This window comes from Alligator sinensis, unplaced genomic scaffold (genome assembly GCF_000455745.1).
Source record: "Alligator sinensis unplaced genomic scaffold, ASM45574v1 scaffold77_1, whole genome shotgun sequence".
NCBI lineage: Eukaryota > Metazoa > Chordata > Crocodylia > Alligatoridae > Alligator > Alligator sinensis.
Window position 1 is genome coordinate 69,476 of NW_005843102.1, and position 15,243 is coordinate 84,718.

Consider the following 15,243-nt stretch of genomic DNA (forward strand, 5'->3'; position numbering starts at 1 on the left):
TGGGATGAATTTTACGAGCAAGAATGATTTTTTTGTTTTGTTTTTAAAGAAAGAAGAGAGCATTTCATCTAAGTGAAGTTGTGCCCCTATGTTTAGGCTGGTCCCGTGAGTTAAAGAGAATACTGTTTTCAGTAACCTCCCCTCTCCTGCAGAAAATTGAAGGGGACACCACAGCTATCTGGCTTACATAAGGGAAATAGCCTTCCCTACCTTATGCACACCCCATTTATTTCTGGCAAAAACCTCTCAAGCGACATGAGGTCCCCCCAAAAAGGGTAAATTTTTTGCTCTAAACAGCATTTCAAAGAAGCCACAAACCTCATTTTGCAGCACACGTTGCTCTAAGAGATATCAATTCGTTAATATTCTATACATATTTCTGGTAATACAATACATTTTGTAAAATTAAGTACGATATGTACCTCTTTTATTTGGGAGAGATGACTCATGACACAAGGATAAAGTGCACTGGGTCAGTGGAGTTGAAAGCAAAGATATGCCAGACTTGTAGCAATCCTCATTATAGTTTGGGTTTGCAAACATTCTTTGAACATCTTGCATTTCAGCTGAATTTACGTTGTCTCATATGTCCAGCAATAGAAGCCGCAATCTCAGAATTCTTCTTGTCCTGACCATAATAGTCCACAAAATCACCATCTGGTCCAACGAGGTACATTATAATTGTGTGGTCCACCTGTCAGAGGGTACAGAACAAATTGTGAAACAAGTACTGAACATCTCCCAAAAGGTCACTAAGAATAGTGTCCAATTAACTTCTCCTTCCAAATGTCTCTTTGTTAGAGAACTTAAAATAGAGGATAGTTCAACTACAAATGGCCCAAGCAAACTACTCAACTCTCAAATGCAACAAAATAAGCAAAATTAACTGTAAACAAGTAATGCAAAGAGATAATGGATGTAGGAGAGCCTTCATGAGTGGCAGGTGTCATCACCTATTCAAATCTTTGAGAAAGTAGAACGTAAAGTGCAGCAAGGGAGGAAAACAGCTGCTTCAGCTGCTTTCCCTTGAATTTTCCTTTCTTCCACCCCACAGTAGCTTCTGCATTCTGGGTTAAGAGAAAGCAGGGCTCCTACAGCTCCTGCTAGCCTATTTCTGAGGCCTCCCCCCTTGCCAAGAGATAGGCATAGATCTAGACATTCATACGATGAAAGGGGACACTGTGGTGAGAACACTTCATTAAGCCAAATTCACTCTTGAAGCAGACAACAAAAGGTACAAAAAATAAAAATACTGTGATTGCCTTTGCTCCACAGCTAACCTTTCTTTCAGTGTGCAGGAAAAGACGTGTGCGCCATGCTCCATGGTCCCCTTTGGTGGCTAAATTCTGTTAATGTTCAAAGAAGCTTCCAGTGATTTAACCACAGTGGAGAGCTTGAAATAAGTTTAAACAACAATCGGACAAGCTTTACAAAGCCTCAACCTGAATTAATGGCTTAAAAAGAATTATTTGAAGTTTGTGTAACTGCAACTTAAGAGTAAATGTATTATTAATTAACTATTTCTGGTAGGTTCTCCTCTAACTGAATTTGTTAAAATTGTAATTAACAAAAATAACGTACTGAAAATCAAAACCCCAATCCTGAAAATACATAACACTTATCTGTTCATATGAATAATTGCCTTCATTTCAAAGAGACTATTCATTAGTTAATCTTCTGCATAAGCATCTGCAGTATGAGAAGCTAAAACTGAGTTAAGAACACTGTAAAATAGTTCTGTATTAAACAAAAACCTGCAACTTCGGAAACGGTGTCTCGAGGCGGGCTTCGGCTTTTTGGACCACGACCCATACTTCAGGACAAGAGACATGTTTGGGTGGGGTGGGCTCCACCTCTCTCCAAAGGTAAGCGTGTTCTCTTTCAGGTTGGCCAATCTCCTCCGGCGGGCTTTAAACTAGGCTCATTGGGGGAAGGGGAAGTTGAGGATGGAGGGACCCATGGAACACCGAACAAAGATCCACCCACAAGAACAGCTCAGCCAAGACAGGCAATGAGCACAAGAAATACCCAGGTAAGAGACAGGGGCTCAGATAGTACTGGAATTAGGGGGGCGGTGCATGCACCTTCAGGAGGCCTTAAATGCTTCTACACTAATGCTCGTAGCATAGGGAACAAGCAGGAGGAACTTGCCCTCCTGCTAGCTAACACTAACCCGGACATAGTGGGGCTCACTGAAACTTGATGGGATTCAACGCATGACTGGGCGGTGAACATCAAGGGCTATAGGCTATACAGGAGGGATAGAACAGGGAGGAAAGGTAGGGGTGTGGCGCTCTATGTCAAAGAGCAATACACATCCTCAACAAACAGCACTAGGTCAGAGGAAGGGCAGACTGAAGTGCTCTGGGTCAGAATACAAGGGGGTCGGGGGGGAAAGGGACTTAACGGTGGGTGTCTACTATGGGCCACCCAACCACAGGGAAGAGCTGGACCGGGAATTCTCAGGTTAGCTTGTGGAGGCAGTTAAGTCAAGGGATGTGGTCACCATGGGTGACCTAAACTATCCGGACATCAGCTGGGAAGATCAGTCAGCCAGGTCTGACCACTCACATAGGTTTCTAGCCGAGTTACAGGATCTCCATCTAACCCAGGAGGTGCACAGTCCCACCAGAGGAAATGCCTTGTTGGGCCTGGTCCTGGCCACAGGCGATGACCCGGTGAGTGGACTGTGGGGTCTCGACCACCTGGGTGATAGCGACCATCGCCTACTGGAATTCACCATCCAGCGCAGGGTGTCAAAGGCCAGCAGCAAGGCAACAGCCCTAGACTTCAGGAGGGCAGATTTCAATGAGGTAAGGAGACTAGTCGGGGAGGCACTGAGGTCCCGGAGGGGAGGGGAGTTAGGAGTCCAGGAAGAGTGGTTGTTCCTTACGGAGACGATCCTCCAAGCCCAAAGGGTGACAATCCCTAAGCGAATGAAAGAGGGCAGGAGTGTTCAAAAGCCCCCATGGCTCATCAAAAGCATCCAGGAACATCTCAAAGCTAAAAAGGAGGCGTACACCCAATGGAAGGGAGGGGCCATCACCAAGGAGGATTATACCTCCATTGCCCAAGATTGCAGGGGGGGCTGTTAGGAAGGCTAAGGCGGAGATGGAACCGGGACTAACGACCCAGATCAAGGATAAAAAGTCTTTTTAAACACATAGGGGGTAAAAAGAAGGTACCGGGTAACATAGGGCCTCTGCAGGATACACTAGGAAATCTGGTGGTCACACCAGACGACAAAGCTAACCTCTTTAACAATTTCTTTGCCTCCATCTTTTTGAGCAGGGACCAGGGCATCCCCCACATTGGGATCCCCGACGGACCCAGGGGAGGCACAGCCAGGCCCAAGGTCAGTGAGGACCTAGTCAGGGAACTTCTGGTGGGACTGGACGTGTTCAAATCAGTAGGTCCTGACGATCTCCACCCCAGAGTGCTGAGGGAATTAGCAGAGGTCATTGTGAGGGGAGGGGAGTTAGGAGTCCAGGAAGAGTGGTTGTTCCTTACGGAGACGATCCTCCAAGCCCAAAGGGTGACAATCCCTAAGCGAATGAAAGAGGGCAGGAGTGTTCAAAAGCCCCCATGGCTCATCAAAAGCATCCAGGAACATCTCAAAGCTAAAAAGGAGGCGTACACCCAATGGAAGGGAGGGGCCATCACCAAGGAGGATTATACCTCCATTGCCCAAGATTGCAGGGGGGGCTGTTAGGAAGGCTAAGGCGGAGATGGAACCGGGACTAACGACCCAGATCAAGGATAAAAAGTCTTTTTAAACACATAGGGGGTAAAAAGAAGGTACCGGGTAACATAGGGCCTCTGCAGGATACACTAGGAAATCTGGTGGTCACACCAGACGACAAAGCTAACCTCTTTAACAATTTCTTTGCCTCCATCTTTTTGAGCAGGGACCAGGGCATCCCCCACATTGGGATCCCCGACGGACCCAGGGGAGGCACAGCCAGGCCCAAGGTCAGTGAGGACCTAGTCAGGGAACTTCTGGTGGGTCTAGACGTGTTCAAGTCAGCAGGTCCTGACTATCTCCACCCCAGAGTGCTGAGGAAATTAGCAGAGGTCATTGCAGGACCTCTGGCACAGCTTTACGAGCGCTCATGGTGCTCTGGCGAGGTGCCAGAGGACTGGAAAAGGGCCAATATGGTACCCATTTTCAGAAAAGGGAGGAAGGAGGACCTAGGAAACTACAGGCCCGTTAGTCTTACCTTGGTCCTGGGGAAGCTCTTTGAGAAAATTATCCAGGAGCACATCTGCGAGGGACCAGCAAGGGAGATCATGCTTAGGGGCAACCAACATGGGTTAATTCGAGGCAAGTCATGTCAGACCAACCTAGTGGCCTTCTACGACCAGGTCACAAAATCCTTGGATGCAAGGGTCGTGGGAGACCTAGTCTTTCTGGACTTTAGGAAGACCTTTGACACTGTCTCTCGCCCCATTCTCATTAAGAAAATAGGTGACTGTGGTGTTGATGCCTACACAGTCAGATGGGTTGCAAATTGGCTGGAGGGCCGCACCCAGACAGTGGTGGTGGTGGTTGGGTCTTTTTCGACCTGGAGGGATTTGGGCAGTGGGGTCCCCCTCGGTCCCGGTCAACACCTTAATCAATGACTTGGACGAGGTGAAAAGCACCTTGTTCAAATTTGCAGATGACACTAAGATGTGCGGAGAAATGCGCACACTGGAGGAGAGGGACAGGCTGCAGAGGTGGGCGGATGAGAACAGGATGGGATTCAACACTGACAAGTGCAAGATACTGCACCTGGGGAGGAAGAACCAGCAGCATACCTACAGGCTGGGGAACTCCCTTCTACATAGCACTGCGGCAGAAAAGGATCTTGGTGTCATTATGGATTCCAAAATGAACATGAGCCGCCGACGTGGGGTCAGGAAGGCTAACCGCACCTCATCATGCATCCACATATGCATCACGAGTAGGTCCAAGGAGGTGATCCTCCCCCTCTACATGACACTGGTCGGGCCACAGTTGGAGTACTGCATCCAGCTCTGGGCACCGCACTTCAGGAGGGATGTGGGCAGCATCGAGAGGGTCCAGGAGGGCCTCTTGCATGATCAGGGGGCAGCAAGGCAGTCCCTATAAGTGGAGGCTACGGGACCTGAACCTGTTCAGCCTCCACAAGAGAAGGCTGAGAGGGGATCTGATGGCCGTCTACAAACTGGCCAAGGGGGACCAGCAGGCAATGGGAGAGTCCCTGTTCCCCTAAGCACTACCGGGAGTAACAAGGAATAACGGCCATAAGTTGACTGAGAGTAGATTCAGGCTAGATATCAGGAGGCACTACTTTACCGTCAGGGCGGCTAGGATCTGGAACCAACTTCCAAGGGAAGTGGTGCTCGCTCCTACCCTGGGGGTCTTCAAAAGGAGGCTAGACAATCACCTATCCGGGGTCGTTTGACCCCAGCATTCTTTCCTGTCCATGGCAGGGGTTCAGGTCCCTTCCGACCCTACCAACTATGAAAATATTAGACTTTCATATTCTTTCTTTTTTAAGAGAGAGAAAATTTTTTAGGAAAGGTGGAATTTGTAAAACCACCTAATTCTTTTACAAGTCAAGCACCACTGACTCACAATGGAAATCCCTCATGGAGGAGGGGCACATTTATTCAAATCCAAGGTCTTTCCCACCCACCCGTCAGCAAGGGAGAGTGGGAGAGGATTCAAGTGCCAGCCTGGGACAAGTGGCAGCTCAGCCCTGGCTATGGCCCTGGGCTCCAGGCTGAAGCTGGAGCTGAGCTGCTGCCTGCTCCCGGCCACAATGGTGCATGTAACAGATGACAGGGTACACAGCTGGGGAGGGGGTAGCTCAAGAAGGGGAAAACCTACAGCATGTCCCTTCTCTGTATCTGCCTCCCCTCCCACCCCCTAGGTTCCTCCCACTACCTGCCCCTCCCTTGCTTACCTTCTGCTCTACCCTGGTACCTCCAGCCCTAACCCAACCCAGCTGAGAGCTGCCACAACTTCTCTCTGGCCAGGCTGGGCTGTAGCTGCGCAGGGCTGTCGCTGCTGCCAGATGCTCTGATCTAGAACAGAGCTGCAGCAGAAAATTGGTGGGGAGGGGGAGAAGTAAAAAGGGTGTGGGGGAACATAATGCAGGTAGGAACAGAAGTAGGCATGGGGAAAGAGATAGGCTGCAGGGGGAAGGGTATGTGCCTGCCCCCCTCCCTTTCCCCCTGCAACCTGGCTGGGTGACCCAGAGGTAACGGACAGACACTGACTGGCATAGAAGGGCAAGCAGCAGCTGTCTTCAATTTCGATAAATATGGTATTTATTTATATGTATATCCCGCCCCATCCAACAGACTCATAGGGGCTCAACTCAGTATGCCTGGTCAAAGTTTTTCACATTTCTTAACCTGTATGAGGTAAGCACACAGTACTCCATTGAAGCACATATCTTTGGGACTGGGAAAAATGCTTTGCACTTATCCAGAGCATTCACTTGTTAAGCTTACTCTGAAAAAAAGCAATGCTCATTAAGTGCAGAGCACTGACAGCACTCTGGTACCATCAGTTTTAGCAAAATGGTGAGTTTTCAGCAACAACACTGTGCTGTAAGTAATGGTGCAGTGAGGGGTTCTCAACAAAGGTGCCAGGCTCTATTGTGCAACAAATGCTTTTTCTCCCTTTAAAAAAAATTTGCTTTTTCTTCCATACTGCCATTTACACTGGGATCAAGACTCTTATGGAATCTGCAGACCAACTTAACATCCATACTTCAAACCTCTCCTTTTCCTACCTACATATCCTACCTTTTGGTCATGGCTAGGCAGGTGACAAGATGCAGCTTTCTCTAATTTCCTTCACATCCTACTTTCATTTCCCACACTTCTGCCATTCTCTCACCCTACCTCCACGTCAATAAAACCAGATAAAAATAAAACGAACAACAACACTGAAATTCGTAAGCATATCCACATTTCTCCATGTTTGTTCTGGGCATTGTAAAATGGTACCTTGACCCTGACCAAATACAAAAGTATCTAGTAACAGCCAAACATATATCTTTGTTATGCATGACTTCAGAATCAACTTTCAGTTTTTCATTTTTACTTCAACACCTATAATGACAGGCGGTCAGATGAAGACTGTGTTTTTACTCACTATGTAATCACTGTCTTCATCTTTGGGCCCTGGGCTGTAATACACACGGTAGGCTTTGGACACCTGCTCAATCTCCTCTTTGGTGCCAGTCAATCCAATAAGCTTGGGAGAAAATTCTGAAGGAGAAAAGGAATGATTAACTATTCTAAGATGAAAAGCCATGCAAAGCCCTTCCCTCCTAGAACCAATGAGATACAACCCTACCTCCTTTTCAACTGCAACAGATATCACTGAATACGTAAGAGCTGTACAGCGGAAGACAATTAGTAATAGAAAGTCAAACGGTACCTTTAACATATCTGGCAATGGCTTCTTGGTTGTCCCTCTCTGGGTCAATAGTAATGAACAATGGGGTCAAGTCTGGCAAAGATGGGATCTTGTCTGTTACCAGAAAAAATGAATAATTGTTATTTTTGGCAAGCCCAAAGCCACAGTTCAGCTCCCACAAACTAGGAGCCATTATCATTACAGGGTTTAAAGAACTGCAAAAATGCAGTTCTTTAAACCCTGTACACCTTGAGGGTAACTTTACACACTCCTCCTGAAATGAAGACCTAACCCCTATTTACTAAGGCTTGAGAATTTCAGGGATAACTAAGACAGTGCGCGCAAGCGAGCGGGCAAAACAGCGCACGCGAGCGGACAAAGCAGAGAGCGAGTGAGCGAGCAAGCCAGAGTGAGTGAGCCAAACAGAGAGCGAGCAAAGCAGATCGAGCAAGCGAGCAAAGCAGATCGAGCAAGCCAGAGAGCAAGTGAGAGAAAGAGTCAGTGAGCAAGCGAAACAGAGTGAGCAAACAGAGAGCGAGAGGATGACCTTCCTGCAACAGCAGTGACACAAGCAGGGGTCAGGTCTACAATCTGCTCCTGCACTAATAGCTCACTCCTGACTTTGGAGGGCTTATTTACAACTATTAAACATGTCAGGTCATGAACTGGGAAGGCCACAAGCTCCTGTGACATTATTTCACAGGAGCCACCAATCCAAATGCTGTATTAGCAGTCATCTTGTCATCAATGCAGCAAGGCAGAAAACTGACTTATCAGCTTTGCCCTCTCTCTCAACTCACGTGCTCCAGTCAGTTACTTTTTTCTTCCTTGCTAGACAGCACTCATTCTGCCAACAAGGAGTTGCTAACTTGCCCTCATCAAGGACCTACTGCTTAGAGTCCCAACCTAGATCGGAAATTGCAAACAGGATTTACACCTCAGCTTTTAACATATCCAGGAAATAGCAAAAGTGGCCTAGAAGAAAAATTCTCCCACTGGCTCTGTTTGCAGATTCACTGGCAGTCTGGGTTCGGCTCTGGAGCGAGATGCACAGGTGGAAGCCCGTTGCACTCCTGTGAGCCCAAGACCCCAGCGGACACTCAGCAGACCCTAACCCTGAACCCCAGCACAGCTGGGGGGTAGGTGGGGCCCACGGTGGGTGGGTGCTAGACAACCACAGGAGGTAGTTGAAAGGAGCCAAGGAGGGTCACATCCCGCGGGCTCCTACTTAGCCCAGGCCCCCAGGGAACCATGCAACGGGAGCTGCACAACCAGAGGATGCAAACAGGCACGCTCTGGGCCTGGTGCGTGAGTTAGCGTGGGAGTTCGCAGAGGAGGGGCACGAAGCCCTAGGCGGCAAGCCTGAAGAGAAGGTTGTCACAGCAGCAGCCCAGACTACTACCTATACCACCGTCAGGACACACTGCATCCCAAAGATCCCCTCCCTGACTGCGTGTGTGCGTGTCGTCCCCACCCCGGTACTACTGAGCCCTCCACCCAGACAGAACCCATGGTTCTAGCCTCCACTCAGACGAGCCCTCTGACTCTCAGCTGTGGGGGATGTCTGGTACAACTGCAGGCACCTGGGATCAGGAGCAATGACACCTCCCCTTGCAAGGTTTGCTCTGCACTGAAGTCTCTGGAGTACTGGATAGGGGAGCTCAACTGTGGTGCAGAGGCTGCACACCATCAGGGATGATGAAGAGATCAATGCCTACTGCCAGGCTCTTTGCCTGAAGAATGACGAGGGAAGAGCAAAAATGGCTGGCAGGACAAGGGTGGACAAGAGGAGCTTCCATGAAGTCCAACCAGGGGTCACTTGGACGAAGGTTGTCTCCAGCCCCAAGGCATGCTGCATCAGGGTCACCACCTCGCTCGATCTGCACAACAGGTACGAACTCCTCGCAGCACTAAGAGCCAACAGAGCCGCCAGCTCCAGCACCTGAGGAAGAAAAGCACCTAGCAACCACCCATAAGAAGAAACGCAGAGTGGTTGTCGTGGGAGACTCCCTCTTGAGGGGGACAGAGGGAGCATTCTGCCACCCTGACCCCTTAGCCTGTGAGGTCTGCTGCCTCCCAGGGACCCATATCTGAGACGTAGGTGAGGATCCTGAAACTTATCTGGCCCTCTGACCACTACCTCATGTTCCTTACCCATGTGGGCACAAATGACACAGCTTGGAGCGATCCCAGCAGGGTTATGAGCGACTATAGGGCTCAGAGTGTTGGGGGCACAGGTGGTCTTCTCCTCAGTACATCCAGTTATGGGTCACAGGCATAAGAGGGAGAGACAAAATGAAGAAGTTAACAGAAGACTGAGGCCCTCATGCCATTGCAAACACTTGGCTTCTTTAACCCATCTGCACTTGAGAGAGAGAGAGGCAGCAGTTTGTTGGGAAGGGACAGCCTCCACTTCGCTCCAATGGGGAAGAAGCTCTTTTCAGCCAGAATGGCTGACCTGCCTGACCGGGCTTTAAACTAAGTTCACCAGGGGATAGGTGGACAACCACCAGTGCAAGTCCCACAAGCGTCAACCACAAAATCAGCAGGTCAGGCTGCACAAGGCAAATCACTCCTACCCCAGCACAGCGACAGGACTCTTTTAGGAGTGCAGGGAAGCCTTGGGCTTCCAATGGCAGGCTTACTTGCACACAAATGCCAGGAGCCTGGGGAACAAACAGGTGAAACTGGCCCTTCTGCTAAACAGAAATGAATATGATCTCAGAGGGACAGTGGAAACCTGACAGGACTCTACCTATGACTGGATCACAGGTATAGATGGCTATACTTTGTACAGGAGGGATCATGTTGAAGGAGCAGTACACTTCCCGACAAGTGGAGATTGGTACCCAAGGAGGACGACGACTCGAGACCCTCTGAGTTAGAATACGGGGAGAATGTGGTGAAGGGGATATAACAGTAGGTGTCTATTACAGACCTCCTAACCAGGAGGAAAAGCTTGACCATGAATTCACTAGGGAACTGGCAGAGGCTGCACGCTCTCAATGCATGGTTGTCACAGGCAACTTTAACTACCCTGACATCTCATGGGAAGAGCACTCAGCCAAATCTGATTGGCGGCAAAGCTTCCTCACTTACATTGCTGAGCTCTGCTTGTCTCAAGAAGTCTACAGGCCAACAAGAGACAAGGCACTGCTGGATCTGGTACTGGCCAAAGGGGATGATCTAGTCAGTGGCCTGAGGATCGAAGGGAAGCTGGGAGACAGTAGCCATGAGTTGATCATTTTCTCTATCCATCTTGAAGTTGGCAAATCAGTCAGCAATGCAGAAATCCTTGACTTTAGGAAAGGTGACTTTCACAAGCTCAGAAGGCTAGTTGTTGAGGCCCTGATCTGACAGGGAGGGGAGTCCACGATGAGTGGTCGCTCCTTAAGGACGCGATCCTTGAAGCACAAGAGAAGTCCATTCCAGCCCATAGGAAAGGTAGCAAAAGGGCTTGGCAACCCCCTTGCCTCAGTAGGGAACTCATGGACCTAAAAAGAGAAGCTTATAAAGAATGCAGGTCAGGAAACACCACCAAGGAGGAGTATTCAGCACTGGCCCACACCTCTAAGGAGCAAACTAGGAAAGTCAGGCTGAAACCAAACTCAAACTGGCTACAGGAATCAAGGACAATAAAAAGTCTTTCTTCAGATACGTGGGAAGTCTGGGGAAAAAACAAGGGCAACACTGGACTCTTGCTAAACCAAATGGGGCAGCTGACAACCGACACCCAGGGAAAAGCCAATCTCCTTAATTACTTTGTGTCGGTCTTCCACCAAACCAAGGGAATCACCCTGCCTGACAAGATGCAGGATTACCAGGGTAAAGGTGAACATATGCCCATCATTGGCGTGGATCCTTTGAGAGAACACCTTGAGAGGCTGGACATCCACAAATCAGCTGGCCTGGATGGAATGCACCCAACAGTGCTAAAGGAAACGGCTGACATCATAGCACGGCCAATGGCGAGGATATGAGAACTAGTGGCACTCAGGCAAGGTACCTGAAGATTGGAAAAGGGCCAATGTGATGCTTATCTTCAAGAGAGGAAGCAAGATCCGGGAAACTACGGGCCAATCAGCTTGACCTCAATCCCTGGAAAGATATTGGAAAAAAATGAGTAGGTCTTGCCTGACCAATCTCATTTCCTTCTATGACCAGGTGACATATCACCTAAACAAAGGAAAAGAGGTTGATATCATATTTGGACTTCAAAAAAGGCTTTGACTTGGTGTCCCATGATGTCCTCATGGTAAAATTGGGGAACTGCAGCCTTGACGACCTTATGGTCCGATGGCTGGGGAACTGGCTCCATGGTAGGACCCAGGGAGTGACAGTCGATGGAACCGAATCAACATGGCGCACAGCAACCAGTGGCGTGCCCCAGGGCTCCATAGTCAGACCTGTACTCTTTAATGTAGATTCAGAGATCCTAGGGTCAGAAGGGACCTAAATGGATCATTGAGCTTATCTTGCTGGGATCATTTGACCCCAGCTGATTTCCTGCCCCTTGGGCAGGGGGCTGGACCCGATGATCTTGCAAGGTCCCTTCCAGCCCTAATGTCTATGAAATCAGACTAATACTAAACTCTGTCAGTCCCACTGGGGATCTGTGTATTCAGGATACCAGAAACCACCTTTTCCCGAGAACCAAACGACTTTGCTATAGACCAGTTACACTTTAGACCTTTGCAGAAGCTCCTCCAGAAATGGGCACTGTCAGTAAACTTTTAACAGGGATATGCAAAGTGACAGTGGGAATTTACTGTTACCGTAAGGATAAGGGGTCACAGCACACCTTGCCCCACAACAACAGGAGTCCTAGAGTCACAGACCTCACAGTTGGATAGCCTAGATTTCTTCGCGATTGTCTTATGCTACTACACAGCTACTGACTGAACCCAGCTGCAGTAAACCATCCAAAGCAGGATCCAAGAGACACTTTCAGCAATATTCCTGTGAAAGAGACATCAAAGGGATCCCTCAACTAACTAACTATGACAGTTTGCCACCTGATAGAGCTGCCACCTCTGATCACTAGTGAGGGTAACAGTTGTCAGAATGGATAGTGCATTGTTAAATCATCATATACACATGAATATAGTCAACACAAGCTATATCGCTACTCAATTCTTGCCCTATAAGATTTTGGAGTACATTACACTAATCCCTGCTTCTACAATAATTGACCAAATGCAAAATAATTTAAGTGCTTTGTAACTGAATGAAAAAAGCAGAGAGACCTCTTCAACACAAACACTGCCCAGGTCTAAAGGGAAGCACATTTTCAACAACAAAGCCATTCTCCTCTTAATGAAGAAGCTGCCTTAGTGGTCACAATTAGGCTGCACTGACAGGGTGTCTGCCTTCTAGCAGTACCACAGCATATTCAAAGGCCAATACCAAGTACAGGAGACTGATGAGAACCAATCCTCACTCTAAGTAGGCCGCATTTGAATGTTTTAGATTAGAATAAGCCTCTCCCAAGATCAAAGCAGGAGACCAGTATGACCTAAGATAGAGTCTAAGAAAGACTGAGAAAAGTAGCTTATAAACAAACAAACAGACAAACATGTTCCCCATTCTGAACAACACAGCTCTTACTGAATAAGTAACATGAACTCTTCCTGAAATAGGATGCTCTTCCCTCCCTCCCTCCAATTAAAGTTCAGACTGGATTTACCAATTTCATCCACCACTAGAATCATTTTCTCCAGTTCCTCTGGACAGATATCGGGACAGTGTGTGAAGCCAAAGTAGATTAACACCCACTGGCCCAGGTAGTCACTGTTGGTCCTTGGCTGCCCTTCATGATTGACGAGAGAGAAAGGGCCTCCCAGCAAAGGCTTCCCCAGTGATCGCTTTCGCTCCTTCTCCAGCACTGAAAGGAAATAATGGAAGTTTACTGCCTAATACACCATACATGAGAGAACAGAAAACATTGAGAAATCCTCAAAGACTGATAAGGCAACCTGACAGAACCAAAGCTTACCGACACCTAGAATTTCAAAAAGCTCCCAGACAAGAAAAGTCAAACCGATAAACAGAGAACCTTTAGTTTGTGATATTTTCTAAACAAAATATCCCATAAGGCTCCAAAAGTTTTAATTGCAAAGATGGCACTGAGGCATGTACCAAAATTGGATTAGGACAGAAGAAATCATTTCTTTTTAGTGAGTGCCTTTTAGCTATCCTAGAGCAGCGTGGAATGGCAATAAGCAAGGTCAAGCACTCCAGGAACAGTGCCAGGAGGCTATATTGCCTCATTCTCCAGGACACATAAGTTAGCAAGGCAGATGTCACAGCTATCCATTACATGAGTATTATCTGGAGCTGGTGTAGAGAAGTATGAATTTATAAAAATATGAATTGAGAGCGAGAAAAAGGCTATTAGTTAAAGAACCACGGGCAAAGACTAAAAATACCGAGCAAAATAAACAAGTACAAAAACTAAAATTGGAGTGACGAGAAAAATAAATCAATTTGCATCCTGTTTCCAGATCTATTTGTACAGGAAGCTGTTGGGGTAGTAAGCTGTCACACGCCATACATGCAGTCCTGACTTCATGAAGGCTCTAAGCAGGATCAGAGATGTCAGGATGATGACATTAAACTTACATTCTTCTTTTTCTTTCTTCAAGTACTTCATGCCTGCCAGCAGAGCACCTCCGACTGCAAACGTGACTGCCAGGGACGTCCAGGAAACTGGCTACTGGGAGAGAGACTCTGTATGAACTGAGTGTCTCCTTCCCGTGCTGGAGCCCAGCAAGACGCTGAATGCGCTGGTTAAGAGCCTGTGCTGGTTTCCCCGCTTCCATCCATGCCTGCAGCTAGGCATGGCTGTGTGTAAACCCCCAGCCTGCAGGACTGAAAAAGCCCCACTGTGCAGGCTGCCAGCATGAGCTGCTGGGGCCCCTGGAGCTGCCACACCTGGCAAGGGGGCCTGGGCTCAGCCCAAGTCCTCCCACCCAGTGCACGGCAAGCAAAATATTAGGGATTAAGAATGGCATTGTGAACAAAACTGAAAGTATCATTATGCCTCTTTGTGAATCCACGGTGCATCCACACCTTGAATACCGTGCCCAGTTCTGGCCTCTACGCCTCAAAAACTACATAGAAAAACTAGAGAAGGTGCAGAGAAGGGCAACAAGGATGATGAGTGCTATGGAGGGGCTTCATATGAGGAGACCGAAGAGACGAGGTTTTACAAACTACTAAATGGTGAAGAAAAAGCAAACAGGGATTTACTATTTACTCTCTCTCAGGACAAGAACGCAGGGTCACAAAATGATGCCAGCAGGCAGGCGGGCAGTTTAAAACTAACAAAAAGAAGGTCTGTTTCCCCAGAGTCTCATTCAAGTGTGCGACTTGTTGCCACCAGACGTTGTGGGAGCTGACACAGTTTAGCCAGATTCGGAAAAGGACTAGATACATTTTTGGAGGAAAGAGCACCAGCAGCAGTTGGGCTCGGGAGCCAGGGGCTCAGCCTCTGAAGCAGAGCTCCCTAGCCCTGAAAGGCAGCGGCAGCCGGGCAGAGGAGCAGCAGCAGAGAAACCAACCCCTCGCTCGCAGCACCTGCTCCTCCTCCTGCAGCTGCGCCACGCGGGCCCGCGCCCTGCCCCGGGCAAAGGCGACTCTTATGCTCTCACCCCCGGCTTGGACGGGCGCGTCCTGGGCCCGTCTCCGGGCGGCAGCGTGGCCAGGCGGCGCGTCAGCCGCGGGGGGCCGAGGGAGTCCCAGCGCAGCCCGGCAGCGAGAGCCTGCGAGGAAGAAGACGGCGAAGTCAGGCGGCCGCAGCCCGGTCCAGCCCCAGGCCCGCGGGGAGGGGAAGGGAGAGG

At 48.8% G+C, this 15,243-nt stretch overlaps 1 protein-coding gene across 1 annotated transcript; it reads right to left on the reverse strand.

Moving 5' to 3' along the window:
* Nucleotides 1-400: 400 nt before the first annotated feature.
* On the reverse strand, nucleotides 401-15,237 carry LOC102378748 (protein SCO1 homolog, mitochondrial; the record flags this gene model as incomplete). The annotated part of the gene is made up of 6 exons (XM_006037354.3): nucleotides 401-694; nucleotides 7,136-7,251; nucleotides 7,424-7,516; nucleotides 13,089-13,286; nucleotides 14,024-14,114; nucleotides 15,055-15,237. Coding segments are annotated over 6 exons (813 nt in total), but the record flags the coding sequence as incomplete, so codon positions are not given.
* Between the last annotated feature and the right edge of the window lie 6 nt (nucleotides 15,238-15,243).